This window comes from Lissotriton helveticus, chromosome 2_1 (genome assembly GCF_964261635.1).
Source record: "Lissotriton helveticus chromosome 2_1, aLisHel1.1, whole genome shotgun sequence".
Taxonomy (NCBI): Eukaryota; Metazoa; Chordata; class Amphibia; order Caudata; family Salamandridae; genus Lissotriton; species Lissotriton helveticus.
In genome coordinates, this window is record NC_136059.1 from 1973370184 (window position 1) to 1973396200 (window position 26017).

Consider the following 26017-nt stretch of genomic DNA (forward strand, 5'->3'; position numbering starts at 1 on the left):
GCCTCAGGGTCAGGTGGGTCAGCGCCGTATAGAGTGGCATAGAAGGCGCTAAAGGCCCCCGCTATTGCTCGATCCCCGGTGACACTGGTGCCGTCCTGCCGTTTCAGTTCTCTAACCTCCCGTTTCTGGGCAACCGTTCGGAGTTTATGCGCCAGGAGACGCCCGCACCTGTCCCCTCCAGTGTAATAGGCATGTTTCAGCCGTAACGCTGCGTATTCCGCCCTGTCCATGTCTAGTGCCGCCAGGCAACTCGTAACTGACGCCAAATTCTCAGGGCCCCCGTCCGTCCTGTGAATGTGCTCTAATTCCCTGGTCTTGTGGGTGAGCTCGTCCCTCTTGGCCTGGCGTTCCGCGTTTTCCGCGGCGGAAATCGATATAAATTCACCCCTCAGTACGGCCTTGAGCGCGGCCCACTGAGTGGCCAGTGCGGTGTCCCCGTTGCTGTTGTGGGACAGGTAGTCTTTTATGGCTCCTTGAATTCTGGTAACCGCACCTTGCTTGTAGAGCAGAGAGTCCCGAAGCCGCCAAACTCTACCCGAGCGCGGTGCCCGCGGCCCTGTCAGGGTGACCGTGACTGGGGCGTGGTCGGAAAGGGACGCCGTGCCGATTTCAGCATTGGTGACCAGTGTGCGCGCCGCTGTGGAGACAAGCAGGTAATCTAGGCGTGCATATGTTTTACGCGCTGCTGAGAAGTGCGTGTATTCCGTGTCACCCGGATGAAGCTCGCGCCAAGCGTCCACCAGCCCCAGGTCTTTCAAGCGGGCCAAACCAGATGCTGACAGCGCGCCCACTTGACTAAAGCGCTGGCAAGAGCGGTCGAGCAAATTATCTAGAACTAAATTCAAGTCCCCCCCTAACAGTATATGTCGATCTAGTGTCGCAGTCGCCTCTGTAAGTGCGGAGTGCAGGAACTTCTCTTGACCCTCATTCGGCCCGTATATCGAGCCAATCGTGTAGCGCAAGTCTCACAGTGTGAACCTATAAACCAATAACCGCCCCTTAATCTCCGCTATCTTACCCAGTATCTTGCCCTTAAAAGTGCGCGCTATCTGAATAGCCACTCCGGCCTTCTTCTCGCTGCAAGAGGAGAAGAATTGCTGCGGGAACTTGGGCAATTGGAGGCGGTGGCAATCTCTAGCCAAAAGGTGCGTTTCTTGCAAGAGGCAGATGTCCGCCTTGGAATGTTCTAGAAACAGGAGCACTGCCTTGCGTTTCACTGGGTTATTCAGGCCTCTCACATTCAGAGTGAGAACAACAATGTCACCCAACGCCATCAATCAGGATGAAGATGGACAAATAGCTATGAGGGCAGTGCCCAGCGCACCGACTGGCAGACTCATCCAACCCCCGGGATTGCCACCCCCCTCCCCCCTGATAGCCGACTCAGCACCCCACCCGCCGACCATGGACCGTGAACCCCCCCCCTCCCTCCTTCCCCAACTCCCAAGAACTCCCCCTCTGCCCAACTCGCCACCCCCCTCCCCCCCAACTGCAAACTTGCAATGTATGCCCCATGCTCCAAGGACGAAAAGAAGAATAGGAGGTAAAGTAAGGTAGTCTTACTGTGTAGTTCGGGAGTTGTCCTCCCGCCAACGGCCCAATGGCCAGAGCAGACGGTCAAATCAAGCAGCGTCGTGGAACGTTCATCCTGGGGGACCGGTGCCGCCGTACGCGGCCACTGCATCTACTGCCGTGCGTTGTCCTGCCTCGATTGCCGTCGCTTGCGGCTTCCTGACCCGCCTCCGTTGCCGCTGTTGGGTCCATTGTGGCCTCCTACCCTCGGTGTCGTGCGTCGGCCCCCGGGCCTCCGCCTCTTCCTTCGGTATCTCTATGCCAAGCAGAGAGCAGGCTTCGGAGACTGATCGGAGCTGGTACTGCTTATTCTCCATCTTGAAGACGAGGCGGAAGGGATGGCCCCAGCTGTACTGGATGCCCTTTTGCTGCAGGAAGGAGGTGACCGGTTTGAAGAGCCGGCGCTTGCGGAGCGTGAGTGCCGCCAAATCTTGATACAATTGCGGCGAGTTGCCTTGAAACATAATCGGATGATTCTGGCGCGCCTTCCGCAGTATGTCCTCCTTGGTCCGGTAGTCTTGAACGCACACCAGGATGTCGGGTGGCAGGGCAGTAGCCGCGCGGGGCGGACCCGTCCTGTGGGCCCTGTCTAGCTGTAGGGGTGAGTCCAACGGTCTCCCCAGTACATGGTTGAAGAGCTCCCTGGCATATCGAAACACATCCTGAGTGGCATCAGATGTGGCCACATTGCGAATGCGGATGTTGTGTCGCCTGGAGCGATTTTCCAAGTCTTCCAGGTGAAGTTGCAAGTCCACCTGTTGATCGTGTAAGCGGATGATCTCCTGTTGTTGGGTAGAGAGTTCCGTCTCCCTCTCATCGCCCTTGGCCTCCAGGTCCGCCACTCGTTCTCCTATGCCATCCATGTCGCGCCGGACCTCGCGGATCTCACTGGTGAACTCAGTCTTGAAGGTCTGGATATCATCACGCAGGGAGGCAAAGAGGGATTCTAAGAAGGCCTTCGTTATGGGTTCCGCGCCCTCCCCCGCGGCTCGGACCGCTCTCTTCGGCGCAGGGTCCACGGCGTCTTTCTGTAAGGGGGATTGCGTCTTGGCAAACATTTCTTTTACCGTCTTGCCTCGGGGTGGCCTGCCCGTGGACATCCCTCTGTCCCGGGGGTCCGAACGCCCCCGCCCCCGCGACCAACCTGCGGACCACCGGTCGCGTGTCCCAATGCGCTCGCCAACGTGTGAGGTGCCCCCACCAGACTCCCCTCTCGGTGGGTGCCCTCCCTGGTTCCCGGGCAAATATGGCGGCGTGTCCTCTCAATCCCTGACCCTGCGGCCGCTGTGCGTCTGTCGCGGCTTCGGGAGTCAGGGTTTCAGGAATCGCTGAAGGCCCGCGGGGCCGGGGGCGAACGCCACCGCTCACCAGATGTCCGTGGACCGCTGATCCTAGGGCCGGCGTGCCGTCATAAGGGACCTCAGGCTTCTTGGGCGGGGGACCACGTGACGCGGTCAAAGTCTACAACACCACGCCGCCCGTGGTCAGGACCCCGGGGCCGGTGTGGGGGCCCGCAGTCTCAAACTGGAGTCGTCGATGTGCTTCAGGAGGCCTCCCTGTGCTGCCCCCCGCGAGTGCCGCCACCCACACGAGGAGGAAGGATGCCCCAACTATGGCCAGCAGGTACAGTCTATCAGGGGGAGGTAGGGCCCCCCCCCCTCTGCGGGCCCTCTGTGCAGGAGCAGGCAGTGACTGGGAGGCGAGCACGCAGGGCGCCGCAGGCCTCGGGCCGATATGCCCGCCGGGAAGCCCGCCGTCGGGTCCCCTTCACCACAGTCCAATAGTTAGCAAAGCGCCACCCGCCACTCTCCTGGGCCCGCTCTCACCTCCCGGCCTGCCGCCGAAGGCCGCCGCTATCCTCTGCCCCCCGCGGGGCTCCCGGTGGTGCTGTCCGGTCGGCTGTCCGGGCCTCTTCCGCTGTCGGGCCCGCAGGGCACTCCGCCGTAGCCGCGGGTCTCAGGTCCCGCAGCGGCGTCGCTCCGTTGGGCTGCGTCCTCGGCGGCAGTCGGCCTCGTTCCCAGGCCGGAGGGGGGATGGGCACCTCTCGGCTGCAGACCTCCGCGGCCTCCGACTGCGGCGCCGCTAGTACCCCCAGAGGGGTCCGCTCTGGTGCGAGGATGGCTCCGGCAGCCCTGGACACCGACTGCGGGCGGGAAAGGCGCCGAAACCGTTGCGAAATGCAGGCCGTTGGCAGGAGCTACGGAGAGACACGTCCTCTCACTCTGCCATCTTGGCCACGCCCCTTACCTGGCTTTTAAACATAACTTTTCATCCATGCAAGGAGACTGCCACACTGACAAATGCCTTTAGAAATAAGACGCAAAACACTGGACAACTATGGATCACTCACCAGTGCAGAAATACAGATTTCAATAGTTGGGAACAGTCTGGCTTTTTAGAATCTGCTCGAGACAACCTAACCACGTATTCCTTAACTTAGAATTATCCCCGACATAAGACTGGATCCAGAAATTGCTTGTGAGCAGTACCCCTGTACGCCGCTAGGTTGCATCGTTCGACTATGCGTGGCCTCATTGTCCGTACCGGAGGTGACATGCGTAATGCCCATATAGACGCCACCCCAGCGCGCTGATGTCCATTTCTTTGAGACTTTCCTCGCCAGGAGCGCGGAGCCATGAGAAAAACTGACCACTGGTGTGGAAAACTAGGGCCCTGAAAGGGGAACAGCCTGGTCCCTAGAAATCTGTTCGCAGAGTGGGTCAGTAAGGAATCTGCGGCTAGATCGAGTCTCTACCAGATAAGGCAATACCCAAGGTAAGTAACTTGCTCATCTGATAGAGACTCCTACCCGCAGATTTCTTACCTTATTATAATTATTATTAGCAACTTGTAGTGAGCAGAGCTACCCTGAAGAGTTTTACGGCGCAAGCCGATCGCAGATTTGCTGTCCCACAATACAGATATCCTCCAATGCAACGTTGGAAAAACGGAGGTTATGCTTTTTGGTGATGTCAAGGTCCAATGGTCCCCTGACTGGTGGCCTCCTGATCTGGGCCCAGTCCCTGAGCCCAAAACAGTGATCAAGAACCTAGGAGTCAGACTAGAACCAGAGCTGACTATGAAACATCATGTCTCCATTACGGTAGGAACATGTTTCCACGTAATAGGTCTCCTCCGGAGGATTTTTCCTTTCCTTCCGGATTCTTATAGGAGAACCCTGGTTCAAGCTCTGATTATCAGCCGTCTTGATTACTGCAACGGCCTCCTGGCAGGAGCTAATGAAGAGGTCCTCAACCGCCTACAGGTGGTACAAAATACAGCAGCGAGGTTGGTGCTCAATGCTCCCCCTAGGTCTCCTTCTAGACCTCTATTGCACAAACTTCATTGGTTACCAATAAGGCAGCGAGTGAATTTTAAGATCGGCTGTATAATCCACAAAGGCCTTAATGAATTAGGACCTGAGTACCTTGCTACTAAGTTTGTTCCCTACGTTCCTACACGTACCCTTAGGTCTGGTGAACAGTTTTTGTTGAACATTCCAAAAATCACCAAAGCAAGGCAAGGAGGTAGGACCTTGTCTGTGGTAGGCCCAAGCTTTTGGAATTCCCTCCCGCTTTCTTTAAAACAGTGTGGGAGTCATCTAGAATTCAGAAAATGTCTGAAAACTTTTCTGTTTAGCCTATGCTAAGCATTTATCCGCTGGTTTTCACTAGACCTTTGGTATTAAAGTGTTAAAATATCTCCCCGCAGCTCCATCTAAGCTCTCAACTCTAGGTGTCATAAGCGCGGAGATACTCCTTCGGGAGTTTATTCATAGCGCTATAAAAACCTATAAATAAATAAATAAATAAATAAATAAATAAAATCTTACGGAAAGTGAGATAAGATTTACAGTTCCTTAAATCGAATGGTTAAAAGTTCCAGAGCTTGGGACCCAGATAGGCAAAGGAATGGCCTTTCATACAGGTTGATCGAAACCTAGAGACACTGAACAGGGCCTGGGTCGAGGATCTTAATAGCCGAGTAGGCTGGTAAGGAGATACTAGTTCCTGAATGAAACGTAGTCCCAGTCCAAATTTGGCCTTGAACGTATAGCACAATGCTTTGAATTTAATGCACTTGAACCTTAAGCCAATTAACTAATTTAAAGCGATACCAAAGGGGATGATGGACGGAGCGTTTTAGCAAATCAAACACTCACCCCCAGTCAACTGATATGGGTTTAATCCATCATCATTCTTTAGCTCACTCCACCACCCCAGTTCAGACATGGCCATATGCAAATCAATCTGACCCTGTGCCTCATGGGAACACTCCAGCCTGAACTGCCAAGCCATGTCTTCCCTGGACCGGAAACAAGCATCCTGGGACCGGTTTTGGGTTCATAACCCTCATCAGCCAGGCTATCTTGGATCCAGTGGCAAAGTGAGCAAGGGACCCACGTCTGGGCATACCCTGCCAACTTAGGGCGAACAAAGCGATACCAAAGGGGATGATGGACGGAGAGTTTGAGCAAATCAAACACTCACCCCCAGTCAACTGATCTGGGTTTAACCCATCATTCTTTAGCTCACTCCACCACCCCAGTTCAGACATGGCCATATGCAAATCAGTCTGACCCTGTGCCTCATGGGAACAGTCCAGCCCGAACTGCCAAGCCATATCTTCCCTGGACCGGAAACAAGCATCCTGGGTTTTACAGGACTTTTGCCTGTATAGTCAGGTCTGTCTTGGGGGGCAGAGTGGCCATCGAGACAGAACGGACTATACAGGCAAAAGTACTTTGTGAATGTGAGGAAAGAGGCCCACGCTGCTGCCTGGCAGATGTCCATGACCGGGACCCCGCAGGCTAACACAGTAGTCACAGCCTTTTCTCTGGTAAAATGAGCACGCAAACCCACTAGGGACTGCTTCTTGGCCAATGCACAGCAGATTTTAATGCAGAGTATGATCCATTGGGAGATGGTCTGTTTCTGCATGACCTTTCCCTTCTTCACTACGACACGAAGAGTTGGGCGTCCACTGAACTATTTTGTGTGGTCAAGGTAGAATGACAATGCTGTTTTAGGATCCAAGCGGTGGAGTCCCTCCTCATCTGTAAAGGGATGTGGCGGAGCATAAAAAGTAGTCAGGGTGATGGACTGGTCTACATGATTGGGAGTGACACCTTTAGGCAGAAAGGAAGCTCTAGTGTAAAGAACTAGTTTGTTTGGGAAGGTAGGGAGACTTAAACGACAAAGCCTGAAGCTTACTGACCCACCGGACAGATGTTACTGCCACCAGGAAGGCAGTCTTGATGGCAAAGATCAGAACAGCTGTGCAGTGGCTCAAAGGAAGCACATTTCAGAAAAGTGAGCACAGTAGCATGATTAAGGTGGAAACGTATTGTAAACATTTCAGAAACCTATTTATAGAAGGGGATTTGAACAGGGATGGCTGATATGGCAAGCACAGAAATGCTGAGTTGGCAGATAGCCTTTTAAGGTGCCAAAAGCCAAGCCCTGCTGGGCAAGAAAAAGAATAAAGAGAAGTACCTGAGAGAAGAAGGCAAAAAGAGGGTCAACCTATTTTTCTGCACCTCATACCACCCACTTGCCCCAATGGCAGGCGCATATTGTCTAGGTAGAGGGGTGCCTAGCTGCCAAGATAACATGGCAGATTTGGGCAGGAGGTCGAAAGCGGTCAACTGTTGCCGCTCACCCTCCTCTCAAAGGCGGAGCATTGACAAGTTCAGGTGGAGAACCCTCCTGCTAAGGGCCAGCCTGATTGGAGGACCGATTTGGTGGTCAGCTTGAAATACCAAACTCTCTGAGCCAGGTCCGGAGTCACAAATATGACTTGAGCTCGGTCGTTCCTGATGTTCTTGAAAAATCTGGGCAGGAGTATTATGGGCATAAAGGCGTCCAGGAGGCCTAAGCTCCACTCAAGACGAAAACAGTCTCTGAGCGAGAGCTGCTTTGGAACCTCCAGCACTCTAAAACGCTGACATTACACGTTTTCAGTACTGGCGAACAGATTTAACCAAGGCTTTCCCCACTGCTGAAAGACACCTTGCACCACCTCCGGATGAAGATGCAACTTATGATTCGCTGGCATCTTTGACTAAGTTCATCCGTCTTGGCATTCAGCGAACCCGCCAGATGTTGAACCACCAGGGAAATGCTTTGGCATTCCAGCCATGCCCAGAGACACGGGCCTCTTGGCACTCCAACCTACCCGGTTTGTTGCAGTACGACCTGGTAGAGGTTTTGTCCATGATCACCTGCACTAGCCTTCCCTTAATGAAAGATAGAAAGGCTTTCAACGCCAGCTGGCCTGCCCGGCGCTCCAGTACGTTAACATGGAGTCTGGATTTTGCTGGAGACCCGAGGCCTCTGATCTCCACCTCTTCCAGGTGGCTGCTCCTTGATGTTCCAGAAGGCCGATGGGTGTGAGATATCATGTTTAGCCCTTGGTATTCTGATAAATGAACATCCATATACTGGAAAAACTAGATATTGAAAAGAAAAAGACACAATATAGCCATACTGAGTACTTCGACGTATCACTTTGACCACACAACATATGGGGAATTGGGTGCACACAGTTTGCTGGAATTATAGAAAAATGCTTTTTGGAACACTTGCTAAATGGTGGGAGGATTGCAGTTATTGTTTGTGGATCCCATCAACTAAATGCATGTATGGATTGACTGCTACATATATTTGAGTCTATTGTCTCCTAATATGTAAGGACTGCCTTTTCTGAAATACCAATATAGTTGTTTAGAAAAAAAGAAAGTATAATGAGGAATGAAGTTTAATGAGATTTTTAACTCCTTTCATGTTTCATTTACTTTTCTGATAGTAGGAAAAGAAGGCCAATTTAATAATAAAAAGAGGCATAAGTATATCTGAAGAAGGTGTAAAAAAAAAAATGGTGTCACACAAGGAACTATAAAAATATGTATATATCTCTCAAAACTAGATGAACAGACAATCAGATAGGAAGGAGAGAGACTGAGGAGTTTTCTACTGAGGCTAAACTAATGAGTGAAAAATTAACTATTCAAAATGTTATATTCAGCCTTGTGCGGAATCCCAAAGGAGTGCTGACATAGGTGCCTCCATAAATGTCTTCCTTTACCTAGCGACCCTTCTAAAATCAGATTAAAGATTCAAAAAATAAACCCCGGCAGTACACAGAGGAGAGATTGAAACAACCTATTAAAAAAGGCAAATAAGAGGGTCCAGAAGTAGTTTCATTAGTGTGTGCACCACAGGGCAATAGCAAACTAATGGAAGCAATGTAAAAGACAGTTTTAGTGGTGGTTACATCTGAAGGATCTATGTTTAATGATTACTAGTTAGTTGCAAAGTCTTGCAAAATAAATCAGTGACAGGAGTTTGACATTATCTGACTTTACAAGAGTTTTTGCGAAGATTGTGATATCTTGTAGCGCAAGACAATTTGATAAATATGCAAAATACATATTAGACTTTTAAAAAATCGTCCTTCACAATAAATGACAAACAGTAAACATTGGACAAGCAATAACTCAAATTCACAAATACAAAATGTAATTCAATATACAAACCTTGTATCCTGGGCCCAACTGGTAAATGGCAAAAATCTGAGCTGCGTTAAGAGCTTCACTGAAAAGGTACACTGCTGTCATCTGGCCACAAAATACTCTATTTGCATCTGCAGTTTCAGACGATCCCAAAAAACATTTATCAAAAGTCTGGGAATAATAAATGAAGAAAATTAATATTTGTGGAAAGAATAACAATCATGTCTTAATTATGAGATTCAAAGTCAATATTGGTAAAGACAAGGTACAAACAGGAACAAAGAACAGCATAATGTTAAAAATAAAACGCTTTCCAACAATTTAAACACTTTTTTACATTATCTAGGCATTATTAAAGTACTTTTTAATTTGATAAAAGAGCAAGGAGACCAGCATCGGCACAAAACCTGAGAGGTGAAAACGACCTTAATTAACCGTAGAAACCTCACTGGTAGAGGACTAACCAGAAATTAAATAGATCGGTGGCACAAGGATAGACTCCTCCCTAGTACTGACAATTCCTTAAACTTATCTGCCACGCGCCTAACTCTTAAGCCATCAGAAATTGTAGCTACCCTGAAAGCAAAATGGCACTTGCTTTGGTAACAGCTGATGTGGGCTTTCAATTTTCCTGACATGAAGCGTTTATGCTAATGATGGCTCAGATTTCTTTAACATTTCCTTAGGCTCCCCCTGTAGGATATGTGAAAACCTAACATTAACGAAGCAGTCTCATGTTCTGAAAGCTGCCTTTGCATCCTACCCCAATTCTGGTCAACCGTCTGGAGACAGATGTGTAAACCTATATGACGTAGTGAAATGAACTGATCTTTACATGGCTACTGGGATCCTTTACTTGTCTTGAGGCAAATAAAGGTTACTGACATTTAATTGGCAGCATACTACTTAGGGGGAAAACGGGGTTCCAAGAGTCATTTTGGAGGGGGATTAACACTATGCATTAAGACGACCAATCAAAGCCCTGATTTGTGTTCCCTTTTATCGAGGCTAAAGTTAAAGAACTGTTCTCTCCAAGGAACCGCATCCAGCATAGCAATTGCATAAATGTTTCCAGAATAGATGGTCAGCAGTAAAGCAAATAATCACAACAAGAAAATAAACACCAAAATTGGCTGTGGTATCCACTTTTTCAACAACTAACTTTCTCCAATGCGCCTGCAATGTACACAATAATTACTGCTTATACTGAAGCAAAGTGTCTCAACCTTGAAAATAAAGCGAATATGAAAATGTAGCTATTTACTAAATGTCCCCCTAAAACAAGGATAGTACATATTTTTCCTAACTTAGGATGATGGCGATTGTGGCTGGCTGCCCAAAATCCCTATCAGTTTCTGGAAAAACATGGTGAGGTAGTGAACGTTAGTTCAGCATGACAGACAAGGAATTATATTAGGCACTGAATTTTGTCAGGTAAAATTCCGAAGGTTGATGCTTCCTATACTGAATTTGCATACGAAAATGCAAGTTACATGCTAATGGAAATGCCTGGTACTGTGCTAATAACAAAAAAGGAAAATAACGTATACGGGTTAAGGAAGATTATCTGCATTAAGCTAAGGAGACCAGACTCTAACCATTACCCTCACTTTATGTTCAGAAACAGTGAAAATTACTAACGAAAAAATGTATTTAATATATAAAATAAATATTGGTGTACGTAACTTGCAAGTTTATTTAAAATGTGTACTTTCTCGTCACTCAGGCATTGGTCAATTCTCATTCCTTGCTTTGGTTAAGATATTTGTGTGCAGGAAAAATGGCAACTCTGTTTTTCCTATGCTTTGGTTTGCCATTCATGTAATAGGAGTTACAGCACAATGGCCACTCTGAATAATTGTTTTCTGGACACCATCTGACATGATCCTCATGTACATGGACTATGGCCCCCTTAGCTCACTTCTTGCAAAAGGGACAGACACTAGTTTAGTTTGGGTGGGGGGACAAGGAGCACACACCCCGAGACTTAGTAGCTCTACCCTATGTATAGGAAAGCCTGGTTGAATACACGTTACTTTGAATGCCCCAACCCTGCCCTCCACCACAAGTCCCTGCTTAAGAATTTTAGGAGTACCTTTCATCAAAAAAATGCTAATTGATAGTGATTTTCCTTTGGATGATTTGAGCACCTCTATGTTATCCTCACATCCAGTGAATATACGTCAAATTCTGTACAACCAAACTAAAAATGACGTGATGAAAACCATGCAAGACTTTTACCGGCCTTATGAAGCATTCTATAGAAAATGATCTAATGATCTTGATAGTTTGATTAACTATTATACCAGACCGCAAAATCCAACAACTTTCACACCAATTTCTTTCTTGCACAACTTGGCTATACTTACGTCACTTGTATTGACGAACCAGGTTATCTCTCCATATGAAGCCAGTTCCCCATTCACATAACACCGGAGCTCACTGTTCTTCCATCGATTGTAAATGTGCACAATTGAAACCATATACCACTGTACGAGAAAGAAAAAAGCAATCTGATACAACTGACTAGAAGGGTTATTCATAGCAGCACAATATCTTTCCCACACGAAGCATTTAACAGGAAAATTAACCCATTAAATAGCTTCAGGGCCAGTATCATAAAGAGCTCAACTCGGAGCAGAAGCCTGTTTTCTTGTGCTTATGGTGTCTATATTTCATACATAGCACTCAGAATTTCTCAGAGTTAATACACAACTTTTTTGTGGAGAGCAAGTTGGAAACAGGGAAATAATCTCTGTTCAACGTTTGTGACTTTCTCAAGAAATTCAAAATGATGTATGGACTTTAGATGCCTAAAATACAAAAAACAGGAGATTAGCTCTGTGTTGAGCCAGTGTACCGCTTCGTGATACGCCCGCTGCACTCTGACACCTGTGGGTGTGATTCGCATCATCTCTGTAACAAATGTTTCAATTCTTGAGTTTCACTAGAACTCTACTTTATTGTTGTGGGGTTTGTCAGTTGTTAGCAAACTTATAAAGCTTCCAAAGTAGTGACGAGGGATAAATTGATTAATTTCACAGCCTTTGTACTTGCTTTGCAAGTCCAAAAAATGTATCCCAGCACACAACATACAGAATTCTTTCTGGAGAAGCAAACAGAAGAAAACCATTTGCTTAAACCAAAATGAAAGAATGGGTCATTGCAGTGAGGTTAAAGACAAAAGTCGTCTGTTTCTGAGATAAAAAAGACAATGCAAGTTGCATTGAGTGAAGCTAGATACATTTTAAGGTTAGGCACTCAGTGGGATCAATACTGCATTTTCAAATATCAGAAAACAAAAGCAGCGTCAAAGCTAATCTAACCATAGTTTGTATAACAAACCAAATGGTGAATAGAATTAAACTATCGATCTTGCATTTTTAAATATGCATGTTTTTCATTAACATATTTTTTCATGCTACAGTAAAAATTCAGGTTGCAAGCATCACTCTGTGTTCAGCAATGATCCTAGTTCCAATCACTTACTCAGCACAGGAATTGTATCCCAACTACAATCAAATCTGATCCTAACAAATGACATCCAAGCAAATTCTGATGCAATACTTCAATTACCATGATGGCCCACTGCTTCTGAGTCGCATGCAACTCGATAAAGGAGTAAACTCCAGGACGTCCCTTACCTCTATCGATTCCCATTCAAGAATCAGAAATACAGACCGAGGAAAACAAAAAAAACAAGAGCCCCTACAGGGTGAAACCAATGGGAACTTGATTTGAATCTATACCTCAATGTAGAGGATTGCTTTAATGGCTGAGTATTTTGAGCCAAAGTTTTATGTATAGCTGAGCTTTCAGTTCCACTTGTCTTTCCCTTGAAGGTTAGGTTAGATTGTGATGAGGGTAGATAGGACTTTTATTATTGTACGTTCTATGTACTTGATTTGGCCTATTGTTAGTTGAACAAGCTGAGCAGGTGAGATGTTGTCTGGATTTTATCTTCATCTCAAACAAAACCAATCGATATATCAGTGCCTCTTTATTTCACTGGTGATGATGGAAACCAAGATATGGAAGGAGAAAACAGCCAGCCAGGGCCATTAACCCTGTGAGCTTTTACACGCAAATTTTTGTTCTCAGAATAAGATAGCCTTGCAGAAGGTCAAATTAAGTGAAAAAGTGATACATCCCAAATAATAAATGGCAGCCACAAGTCCTAGTCAGATGTGGAGTCTAAAATACGAATCTGACGGAGCCAACCACGACTGTCAACCACCAGAACCCAGAGATGGGAGAAGTGTCAGATGTTCAGACTCGGCCAGACCACGTGCTGCGAGTGTAGCACCGCTGCGGTCACCCTAGTCTGCTGCAGAAATATCGGTGTGAAAAATAAAAGAAAAGCCAAAAAAAGAAGATATTTTAATTCTGTAGCAATGTTTCTCATAACAAGCACAAACCAGAGGAAAGTACATCAACTAATCTTACTTCAGCGTACTGAGGAATAAGTGTATCTGGTAATGAACCCCAAAAAGTAATGTATTTCTTTTAGAATATTGAAATAAATAATAGCTGGTTACTGCAAGAAAAAGTGGTTGATCTAAGGATATTGAAACAAGCACTAGCTGGCTACTTCCTTTATTGTGGGCCCTGCCTATAGGCAATTTAACACTTATTGTTGGCTTTACATAAAGACTACCTGCACCTGCGTCCATTATCATACATCATACTATCCCTTCTGCAGAGAATTTTGTTGATATACTCGAACTATATTATTTACCTTTTTGTGTTCTGTTAAATATTTTTTTTAGGTTGTGTATCAGTAATATTCTATTAAAAGCTGACCTTCGACCTTGGAAGCAGCCAAGTATGTCTCAGTCACCTATGTTTTTGAACAAAATAGTAAAGCAAACACTACCTTGGAAAGAACTGGTCAAGTTATTTAACACCCATTTCATTCCCATGGGCATTAATACTTCACACGGTTCAAAACCCAACTACCAGACGGGCACCCCGTTTTGCATGAAACGCACTCCCCTCATTGAACGCCCGAATAGTCTCACCCATTAGTTCACGTTTTTCCACCTTCACCGCTTGATCACGATATATTTATTCATTTCGGCGGACCACTCGTACTGACCAGGTCGAATTTTAAACCTTTCTTATCTCACCGGACGGCCTTTCTACCAGCATTACCACGTTACAGACCAGCCACACAAGCCTGCACTATGTACATAACCCTCGCTATGTAAACTGTTTTTATGTTCTCACTATTCTGGGCGGATGCCTTATGTTGTCTTTATTTTTTCCCCCTTACTCCCACAGGCATTCTTAAAAACAGGTAAATGATTTAAATAGTCCTGATGATGATCCCGGTTCATTAGGAGCCAGGGGATCGAAACGTTGACGCTTGAACAGTATTACGGAAAATTCAATTGTATGCTATTCTGTAAATACTGTATGTCGAAACTTGTTTGAATTGATTATTAATTTACAAGCGACAGTTGGCTCCAAACCTCTTGCCTGAAAAAACCCTCCTTTCTTACCTGATTCTTCTACTATGTTTCTCTTTCTTGCAGGATAGGTACAGGATTGTGCCCTATCTAAATGTTTGTATTTGACCTTCTCCAGGTCAACCAAATTCCTTTTTATCTTTAATTAAACATTTCCTCACCCGGCTGGGTTTGGAAATTTGATTATAGTACCGATTGTGGTCTGTAATTTCATTGTTTCTGCTTATTTAAAAATTTCCTGAGGACCTCTGTTGTCTTTAATAGTTGATCACCCATGATCCAAAGGTACTTTTTGGGTTCCCTTGTTTATATGAAAATGACCACAAGTGTGGTGCCATACACCAAGGATGGAATGTTGGGAGATTTGCTATGGGTCAAGCAGCTTGGACAAACAGCAAACAATCTCTATATTCCTGGCACCATTTTACATCTCCAAAGTGGAGAGAAATAATGGTCAAATGAAGAGTCATTGTCAATTCGCCAAATGTGATCCTCAACATGTGCAAATCAATTAGCCAAGAGTAAACCTCATGTTCACTGTTAGACCTGGCATCTGTAGACATGATTTCCCCTGTCTTTTTTGTTTCTGACCTCCTGTTTTTGACTGTATAAGGCATTTTTTTTTGCTCGTTTTAGGACTCTGGGCACTTTACCACTGCTGACAAGTGCTTACGTGCGAGTACTTCCTGTGTAAAATGTAATGGTGATTGGTTTATTCATGATTAAAATATATGATTTACTAGTAAGTCCCTAATGAAGTGCACCAGGTGTCCCCAGGGTATTCAAGTCAAATGCTACTGGTGGGTCTCCAGCACAGAGTGTGCTGCCCACATTAGTAACCCTGCAAACATGTCTCAGACCTACCATTGCATGGTCTGTTTGTGCAGATCTAAACTGCTATTTCGACCTGGCGAGTGTACCCACTTGCCAAACCCGAACCTTCCCTTGTACTACATGTAAGTCACCGCTAAGGTAAGCACAAGGGCAGGGTATAGTGTATTCAAAAGATAGGACATGTAAAACACACCAGTACATGTCCTAGGGTGCAGTGTATTCAATAGGAAGAACATGTACTGGTGTGTTTTACATGTCCCAATAGTGAAATACTGCAACTTTTGTTTTTCACTTTTGAAAGGACGATCTCTCCCAGAGGGTAACATGGGGATTGCCTTGTAATATCTTTTAAGTATAATTTCCCCTTGGGAGCAGATAGAGATTTGGACTTTGGCGTCTCTAAACTTACAATTTAAAAATACATATTTTGGTGATGTTGGTTTTTAAATAGTGGATTTGAAAATGCCACTTTTAGAAAGTGGTACAAAAGGGGGTGGTGATGGACGGAGCATCTGAACCAATCAAACACTCACACCCAGTCAAAAGATCTGGGTTTGATCCATCACCGTTCTTTAGCCCACTCTGCCACCCCAGTTCAGACATGGCTATATGCAAATCAGTCTGACCCTGTGCCTCATGGGAACAGTCCAGCCCGAACTGCCAAGCCATGCCTTCCCTGGACCGGAAACAAGCTTCCAAGGACCGGTTTCTGGCATTCCAGCCGTCTTCAGCCCGGCTTGCTTGAATCCAGTGGCAAAGTGAGCAAGGGACTCACGTCTGAGCATACCCTGCCACACTTGTGGCGGCCAAAGCGGTACAAAAGGGGGTGGTGATGGACGGAGCATCTGAACCAATCAAACACTCACACTTTTAGAAAGTGGGAATTTTCTTGCTTAACAATTCTGTGCCTCTGCCTGTCTGTCGAATGCACGTCTAGGTTGGCTAACAGTTGGGCTCTGGTGTATTCACTCAAGACAGTCACACAAAGGGAGCCAAGGTGTGCCGTGTATATCCTGATGTTCCATCACCAGGCTGATGTACCATCCTAAGCTGGAGTGGTGGGAGGAGTTCTCACTGACACCTGAATAGGGCTGTGCCTATCCTCACACAAAGCTGTCACCACCGCCAGGTAGTGGGTCTGGAACCGAATTAGGGAAAGGCCGGGTCTTGCGCATAACAAAGACTTTCCTTTCAAGTTTTCCTACTTCAAAGGCAGAAATGGATACAAGTTTTGGACTTCTGACACCCCAAAATAACAACACTTCTAGACTGAACATTCTGCCAGGAAGAATGATACTGTAGGAGGGACTGCCACTCTGCCTGTTGCTTTGTTGTGCTGGCCTGCTGTATGCCGATTCTGTCCTAGGAGTGAAAGAACTGGACCTTGCTTTCTACATTCTGCTTCCAAGGTTCCCCAAGGGCTTATGTGTGCTTGCCTTCTGTTAAGGAGTCTCAGGACCATCAAAGACTTCACCTGCCAGTGCCTGCGCTCTTCTACTGAGAGTCCTCGCTTGTCAAGTGGTGCAAAAACAAGTTCCTATCCCACTGGAAGTGGAACCTAGTGGTCCAAAGGAGAAAACACACACATTGACTCCCAGCGCCTGTTCAACTATGCCCCACTGTAAAAGATTGACGCATCGCCATTGCCTGCCCCGAAGGATGGTTCCAGCTGGATGCATTGACCACGGCTTTCACCGCAAGCCCCAACGTGCCATCTGAGCACGTCAGAAAATTCACTGCAGCATGAGTCCCGAGCACCATGTCACTGACGTCAGTGGCACCCACTCCAACTCCGACATAGTACCTGCTTTGCTGCTGCACTATTGACACAGCGCCTGCTTTGCCGCTATTGCATCGACGCATCGTATCTGGATTTTCGATGCATCGTCCATGGGTGCCGATCCTTCATTGATACCACGTCAGGAAACAGATGCATCACCTACCCTGACAGTAAGGAGCCGACGCACCGCCTTCACTACATAGCAGTAAGGAACCAACGCATCACCGCCCTGTGTAGTAAGGAACCACCACACTGCTTTGCTTTTCCAGCGCCTTACCTCCACCGTGTCTTGAACCATCTTTGATTTTTGACACATCTAAGGTACTTTCGGCTAAAACAAACGCATCCATTGATTTCTACGGACTAACTTGTTTAATCTTTTAAAAGTGATATTTTGACTTGTATATGTTGGATTTTTGTTGTCTTGGTGTTGTTTCATTCAGATAAATATTGGCTATGTTTCTAAACTGGTGTGGACTACTTTTGAAGCGTTTTCACTGTTACTGTGTTTGTACAAATACTTTACACATTTCCGCTGAGATAAGCCGGACTGCTCATACCAAGTTACCAAGGGAGTGAGAAGGGGTCATCTTAGCTGTCTGACTTCCTTGCCTGGCACGAGTGAGGGTCCCTACTTGGACAGGGTGCAAACCTACTGCCAACTAGAGACCCCATTTCTGACATTCACCATCAAGAAATAACCCGAGATGAGAAGGAAAGAAGAGAAGAGAAGAGAAGGAAATATAAGAAAAGAGTTGGTGTGTCCAAAGTGGATGAAGGGTTTTATTGTAAAAGCCCTACATGCAGGTAAATGCTTCATATCCAGTCACAAGGTATTGTAAGTACTCTGTGCATTGGTAAATAGTTAGTTTTTTGATTTTGTAATATGGGTGGTTTTTATTGTAAAAGCCCTACATGCAGGTAAATGCTTCATATCCAGTCACAAGGTATTGTAAGTACTCTGTGCATTGGTAAATAGTTAGTTTTTTGATTTTGTAATATGGGTGGGGGGTGTTTTGTAATGATCTTTTACTTGAAAGGTACCTTAGAAGATGATGGGGGGTAAAACGCAGAATATTTATTAGTAAACTTTCTATGTATTTGATTGATTCTGGTATTACAGTTAAACTTTCTCTGCTGCATCGTTTCATTTGATGTACCAGTATCCTGTAGCTGCCTGAAATTGCTGTATGTTAAGCGGGCACCCTTATGTTATAAGCAAATAAAAGTATTTTTTCTTCAATGAAAGAGTATTTTCCATCTAACCCCCGAAGGATTATCTTCCACCTAACCCCCAACCCAAACTGCGTAATTCTGATTGGGGAAGGCACTAATTTAAGGATGGACTAATGTAACAGATGCCCCCCTCCCTTTCCGTAGCGCGCCAGCTACCAACTCTCCCAACTCCCTGCTCCCGGTAGAATTTGGGACGCACCTGACGAACTGTTGGTAGAATATTGGACCATGGATTCCTGCTACTCTAAACCCGGAAGGTGAACCCCTACAACTGTCTGTGCTATGTGCTTTACCTACCTGCTGCTTTTTCCTTCCGTAGGATGGTATGGTGTGTATTTGTGCACAACGTTGGACAATTTGCTTATCTTTAAAAGTTCATAAGAAATATAGTACTTACCTTTGAACTTGGTTCAAAAATATATATAAACATTTTTTTTTCTAAATTGGTCTCGGATTTTTTCTTTGAATGTGTGTCTCATTTATTGCCTCTGAGTCCAATAAATACTTACCACTACCCTCTGATAAGCCTAACTTCTAGCCCACACTACCACAAAAAAAAGAGTTATCTTTATCTACTTTTGGCTCTGTAAACCATTTGGAGATCCACTAAACTCTCTGGCACTGTGGACTCTCTGCACTGTGAACACTATATTGAGAGCCAGCTTCCCTACACTCCCCTACTTTTGTACACTGCTCCAACGCATTCTACATTGGTTAACACTATATAAAACCTCATACATGGACACAAGCATATACAAGGATTATAACAAAATGTGCATGCTAGCTGAAAGAGGGTCCCTGTCTTTCACGCTGATATAATCTCTATATGGTGGAGATAACTGGAAAATAGAAGATGCCTTTAAATCACAATGAGAATATCCCTTCAAGCTGATTGCCTATAAAAAAAATGTGTATTCTTGTAAGCAACTACAAAGATCAAAGCAACCAAGTCTCTTGGAAACTCCCTTGTTTTGCCAGTTTACTGCCCAAAGGTAAGGTGGTTTTGTCCTAACAAGCCAGACTTGAAATTCAGCTCCCAGAGACTGAGGAGGTCAAATACATATCATACAGCTCATGTTGGAACATAAATTGACCATCACTTGGGTAGAAAATATCAAAATTGGTTTTATAAGATGTTTTGTACTCATTAAAATAAAGGAACAAGTTACTTATCTTTTGCAACGCCTTATCTGGCAGAGACTATCTGGCTGCAGATTCCTTACCTTAGAATTATCCCCAGGCGTCAAACTGGACCCAGATTTTTTCTGCGTCGCTATGTGGAGTAATTCAGCTCTGCGTGCCTTCATCCGCGTCAGGAGTGAGGTGTGCAGTGCCTATATAGACCCCAGTGCGCTGTCACTTTCTTTTCACCACTTTCCACACCAGGGGCACAGAGCCCTTAACAACACTGGGCACTAGTGTGGAAAAATAGGGGACAGAAAGGGGAACAGCCTTGACCCTAGTAATCTGTCCTCAGAACGGGAAGGATGGGTGGGTCGGTAAGGAATCTGCAGTTAGATAGAGTCTCTACCAGGTAAGACTTGTTCATCTGATAGAGACTTTTAGCCGCATATTCCTTACCTTAGAATATATATCCAAGCAATCCCTTCCCAGAGGTGGGTCTGGAAATGATTTAAACCAGAAAGTCCTGCAGGAACAAATCGGCAAAGTGCCCATCCAGACGGACCACACTGTCCAGGCAGTAGTGTTTGGTGAACTTGTGCAGTGTGGCCTACATTGCTGCATGGTAGATATCTAGGACCGGAAGTCCGCAAGCTAAAGAGGAGGTCGCAGCCTTTGTTCAGGTAGAATGAGCACGAAAAACCCTCTGGGGGTTGCTTCTTGGCCAATGTGTAGAAGATTTTAATGCAGAGCATGATCCATTGGAAGTTGGTCCATTTCTGCATGGCCTTCCCTTTCTAGACCCCGAAATAAGAGTTGACAGTCCGCCCGGAATGGTTTTGTGCAGCCAAGGTAGGACAACAACGCTCTTTATGGGTCCAGCCAGTGGAGTCTCTCCTCTTCCTTACAGGGATGAGGTGGAGCGTAAAAGGTAGGCAAAGTGATGGACTGCCTACATGGAATGGGATGACTACCTTCAGCAATAAGGATGCTTGAGTCCAAAGGACCAGTTTGTCGGGGGAAATGGAGATGTAGGGAGGTTGAAAGGACAGTACCTATAGCGAACTGACTCATTGGGCAGATATAATTGCCACCAGAAAAGCCCTCTTGATGGTGAGGAGCTTAAGAGAACCTAAATGAAGCAGCTCGAAGGGAGTGCACATTGAGAAGGTAAGAACAAAACTAAGGTCCCATTGAGGAATTACAAAGGGAGAGGGGGGAAATGTGTTGTATACCTTTAAGTTATCTATTTACAAAAGGGGACTTGGAGAGGGATGATCTGGCAGCCGCAGAAAGGCCGAGATGACGGATAAATAGCCCTTCAATGGTCCCAATGCAGAGCCCTGCTGGGCAAGGGTATGGATAAACAAAAACTTGGAGAAGGGTAGCAGATAAGGGAGCAATCTGTTCCTCTGCACTTCATGCCACAAATGTATTCCAATGGCTGCTGTGGAACGTCTTGGAGGAGGGACGCCAAGCGGCCAAAATAACATTGCAGACTTTGGACAGAAGGTCGAAAGCGGTCAACTGTCGCCACTCAGTCTCCACGCATAACAGAGGAGCGTTGAGAGGTTCGAGTGGAGAACAATCCCCTCCTGCTGAGACAGAAGATCCACTATAAGGGACAGCCTGATTGGAGGATGGATGGCCATGCTCAGCAGCTCAGGATATCAAACTCTAAGAGCCTACTCTGGAGCTACAAGGATGACTTAAGCCTGGTTGTGCCTGATCTTCTTGAGAAATCTGGGCGGAAGTAGTATGGACAAAAAGGCATACAGGAGGCTTGAGCTCCCCTCGATACAAAAAGCATTGTCAAGCGAGAGCCGCCTTGGAAACTGCAGCGCTCAAAACTGCTGAGATTGTGCATTCTCTGCAGCAGCGAACAGATCTAACCAAGGCTCCCCTATCTGCTGAAAGAGACCTTGCACCACCTCCAGATGGAAACGCCATTTGTGACCTCTGATCTTCACCTCTCCCAAATGGCTGCACCATCCCAGGAGTGACGCATTTGGCACTAATGTCAGATCTGGTTCAGGAAGGAAGAGGGGTCTGACCCTATCGAAGTTCAATAGCCACCATTGCAGATCTTTTGCAGTGCCCTCTATCTAGACATTGACGAGAGATTCCACGAATGCTGCGCCCACTGGAGCTTCAGTCCCACTGCACAGCCAGCATATGCCAATGGGCAGGTGTCACAAGCAGGATGCCATGAGGCCCAGCAGCCTCAGAGTCAGTCTCACTGGAACCCTGGATAGAGGCTGAATAATCAGTATCATAGCCTGAATATCTGTAACAAGGCCGCTCAGGAGGATAAGCTCGAAACTGCACTGTGTCCAGAACAGCTCAGATGAAAGGGAGCATCTGAAAAGGGGTCAGGTGCGACTTTGGCATGTTGATAGTTAACCCCAGTGAGTGCAGGTGGTCTGCCATAGTCTGAAGGTGGGAGATTACTGCCTGGGATGAGCCGGTCTTCAGCAGCCAGTCGTCGATATAGAGGAAAACTAACACCCCTTACACCCTTTATCTGTGCAGATGAGCTGCAAACAACGCCATCACCTTGGTGAACACCCGAAGGGTGCTGGTAAGGCCAAAGGGCAGCATGTCAAACTGAAGTGCTCATGGCCTACAGCGAACAGTAGGTAACCTCTCTGGGCAGGCAAGACAGGGATGTGGAAAGAGGCATCCTGAAAGTACAACCCCGGGTCCAGGGCAGACCAGACTTATGTGAGCGTCAGCATTTGGAATTTCTCCTTTTTCAGGAACAAATTGAGACGGTGCAAGTTTAGGATAGGATAAAGGCTTCTGTCCTTCTTGGGCACCAGAAAGTAGCAGGAATAGCAACCACAAACTACTTCTAATGCTGGTACCCTCCCCTATGGCTCCCTTGGGCAAAAGAGTAATTACTTTCTGGCGGAGTGAAGATTGATGGTTCTTCGTCAGCTTGTCGTAAGTGGGTGGCATCGGTGTATGGGTAGTGATGAAGGGGAGAGAGTAGCCCCTTCGGACATTCTGGAGAACCTGGTGGTCTGAGGTTATTGACCTCCATTGGTGCAGATGATGGTGTATCATGCCGCCCACTAGTTGCCCATGATGGTCGGAGGGCAAACTAAAGAGGCTTGGAAGCAAAGGCTGGCAGGGTGGACTAGGCCCACCTTTGTCTTCCTAACCCACGGACTCTGTGGGTGCTGTGTCCTCGGCCACCTAGGGGCTGGGAAGCTTGCTGGCTCTGGTGGCTGGCTGGGTAGAGACGCGACTGGAAGCCCCTTCCGTGCCACGAAAGGAGCGAAAGGTAGACTGGGGTTGATGGGGTGGGGCTATGGAAAGGACCTGGGTTTAGCTCTGCTGTCCTTGCAGCACTCTAGGCTTGAGTCTGCCTGGTCTCAAACAGAGAGGAGCCATCAAAAGGCATTGTCCATTCACGAAGCTTGAACATCCCCTGAAAAGCCAGTTCTCAACCAGGTGTGGCACCGTAAGGCCACCGACAAAGAAACCGCTCTGACTAGCGAGTCGGTCGTGTCGAGCCCACATCGGATTGTGATCTTAGCTGCATCTCTCCCATATGCCATGGCTTAGGAGAGTATGGCCCAGGCCTCCTCTGGGGCCATAGGCAGCACCTGCGCAACCAAATCCTAAAGAGAATGGGAGTAACAGCCCAAAAAGCATACAGTGTTTACAGGCCGCAATGCCAGGCTGGGAGAAGAAAACATTTTTTTAACCAAGGTATCTAGTCTTTTGGATTCCCTATCCGGTGGAGCGGAAGGGAATGTGCGAGGATTTACTTGGGAAGTGGAGGATTGGCCCAATTATTCTGGCCAGCAGAGCACCTTTGCAGGACTTGGACCAGACCCAAGCAGGATGTCTGTGAGGGGATACATCAAATGGGAGAAGCACTTCTGAAGGGGTGACTCCCAGTTGAAGTGCTGCTGTTGATGTTAGTCTTGACAGCCACTGAGGGAAACTGAAGGTTGAGGACCTTAGATGCCCTCCTCACCCCATAACAAATGTGGCACCCTCCTCCGTAGCCACAGTAGGAGGACAAACCAAGCCAGTATCTGGAGAAGTGTCCAGTTCACTGGCATCTATCAACTCCTCACACCAGTCAATATTTGGGTCTAGAGTTGGTATTCTTTAGGGTCCAGTGGCCAGGGACGGGCCGCCAGGGTTGGGGGCCAATATCTTTACAGGGCCGTTTTTGCAGCATAGCTGCAATATCTGGCGCTGTAACAAAATCGGCAGAAATCGGCCCTGGTAAACAGCTCGGCCGCACCCCCATACCCCTGGGGGGCTGGCCAAGCACTTTGCCAGGGCCTGTTTTGGGTCCCAGTCTGGCCCTGCCAGTAGCCCCTCCCAATCTTCTCCAAGTCCTAGTCCTTAGGAATAAGGCCCAAGCTCCAGCCTGCACGAACTGGCTCCAGTTGGTGTCAGATGACACCCCTCTAGCACCAAATCGGAAAATGGGGATAAGAATGGGAAGGAGCCACCGGACTGTGATGAAGATCTATGGCTCTGTGACCAATTCCGGGACCTTTCTCTCGACCGGGGCCGTAGTGGAGTTGCACGTCGGGGGGTAAGGAGCATGGGGGATTGCTCCCTCCAGTACTGGGGGTGCATGGTGCCGCAATAGATACAGGTCTTGGCGTTTTGAAGGCACCAGAGAGAGACGAGGTGCAGGTCAGTCCCCAACATTTGCTGGTGACAGGCACTGCAGGGCTTGAATGTAGGCTTCCTCGTCACACCAGGAGACAAGACTAAAAAACAAAAAACTTCAACAAAATTTTTTTTAAAAAGGTCAGTCAAAAATTGGCAGGATAGCTCTCTCCGGATCTGCATTGACCAGAGGAAAGGAAAGAACTGACTTCAGCACACTGGGGTGGAGCCTCTATACCAGGCACTGCGCACGTTACTTCTAGTGCAGACGACACTGATGATGCCCCAAAGAGTTGAATTACGCCACCTACCGGCATGCAGGGGAACTGCTCACAAAACATTTGCCGATCCAGGAAAGAAATTTGCGTCTAGAAGTTTCTATCCGATATGCCTCTTCCTGGGCAGTTGGTAACCGACTTAATGATTTACTTCAATGATCAGTAAAGGAACCTGGGCTTCATATAAAATATTCAGTTGTCTGGAGTAAATCTGCCGTATTTCGAAAGGTCACAACTAGCATTCTCTGTTTGGTATAACGTTAGACATTCTGCACAATGTTGATTACTATAATCATGCAAGACTACCCACCTTCTGTGGCTTGAAATCGTATTTCACACAGTGCTGGAACCCTTTCCCTTTCGACTTAATGGAGGTCACAATTAAACAGCCACCAACAAAGTGCGCAGAGTAACCAAGTCCCTTGTTCGTTCTGAAACTGGAAGGAAGCAACAGAGAGGCTGGTTAAAAGCAGTGCAGCACCATCGAATGGCAATTAGAACCCCGTTCAACTAACAGCAACTGAAACGGGTTTCCAGCAAGAAAGATGGGCCTTTTTGTTCTTACATCAGGCCCATTTATCAGTCAAGAGAACAGGTAAAAAGAGGCCATGAACGGCCTATGAAGACTCACCAGTACAGGTAGGGCTTATCCTTATCCACATTGATGTTATTGACTGGATCCATTCGAAGCCAGGTGTGAAACGTGAATCCATTCTGGTACGGCCACTTAGCAATTGGAGGCAAGGCGATGGCCTGCAGGAAAGAGATTGCGCATTGATTATACAAACTAAACAAGCATTATAAAAGAAAAAAAATACAGGATTAAAAAAACTTTGTTGCGTTTCCAAAGCGCTTGAGAAGTGGAAATGGCAGGGAATCACAAGATTAACAAATACACAGCCAGCAATAAAAATATAATCCTTCATTAATGCACTGCATCCAAAAGAATGTGCTCTGGCGCCATCTTTCACCGAAGCTTCACTTAAATCTATTGTTATAATTATGCATGCAAAAAAAATGTCCTGCTAGAACTTACACGCCCTCCTTGTGCTATACGGTCCTCAAAGTGTCCTCTACATCTTTTCATTAAACTCAAAAGGCGTTAAAAAAAATCACAGCTACGCCTTTCATCACAGGCTTTTCTAGATCCATGTGGCTCGTTGACAGCTTTACCTACCCCTCGGTTCTGAGCAGAGGTGGCAGCACAAAATAACGAGAACATTAATGAAAACGAATGGGCATTGCACTTCATAGGAAGTGACTAAGTGGTCGGAGATTTATTTCAGAGACCAATTTGTACGCAGAAAATTATAAAAGGTATGGAGTCATTTTAAACACTTGATTTCGCTTTAAACAAGGCATTCAAAATATCCATGCGGGCGCATGTTAATTATTGTGGAATGCAGAAATTACAGTGGTGGATGCATAATATCCTGTGTACGAGGGAAGATGAGAGGCAAATCCCTGGTTCTAAGATGGACGTTACAAGAGTCTACGTGTCATCTTTAAGAAGTGAATTTCGGATTGAAAAGGCACCCTACAAGTCCATCAAGATGGTCAATTA

The 26017-nt window shown here is 46.6% G+C and overlaps 1 protein-coding gene across 2 annotated transcripts in view; it reads right to left on the minus strand.

Annotated features, from left to right (window-relative positions):
• The window catches only part of LRBA (LPS responsive beige-like anchor protein), a 2244423-nt gene that overhangs the window by 1988975 nt on the left and 229431 nt on the right, over positions 1–26017 (minus strand). For both annotated transcript variants that reach the window (XM_078676915.1, XM_078676916.1), the window contains exons 6-9: positions 25085–25206; positions 24764–24890; positions 11455–11574; positions 9110–9256 (exon numbers count right to left, since the gene is read on the minus strand). In XM_078676915.1, the coding sequence (XP_078533041.1) occupies positions 9110–9256; positions 11455–11574; positions 24764–24890; positions 25085–25206 (516 nt within the window). The remainder of the gene's footprint in view (positions 1–9109; positions 9257–11454; positions 11575–24763; positions 24891–25084; positions 25207–26017) is intronic.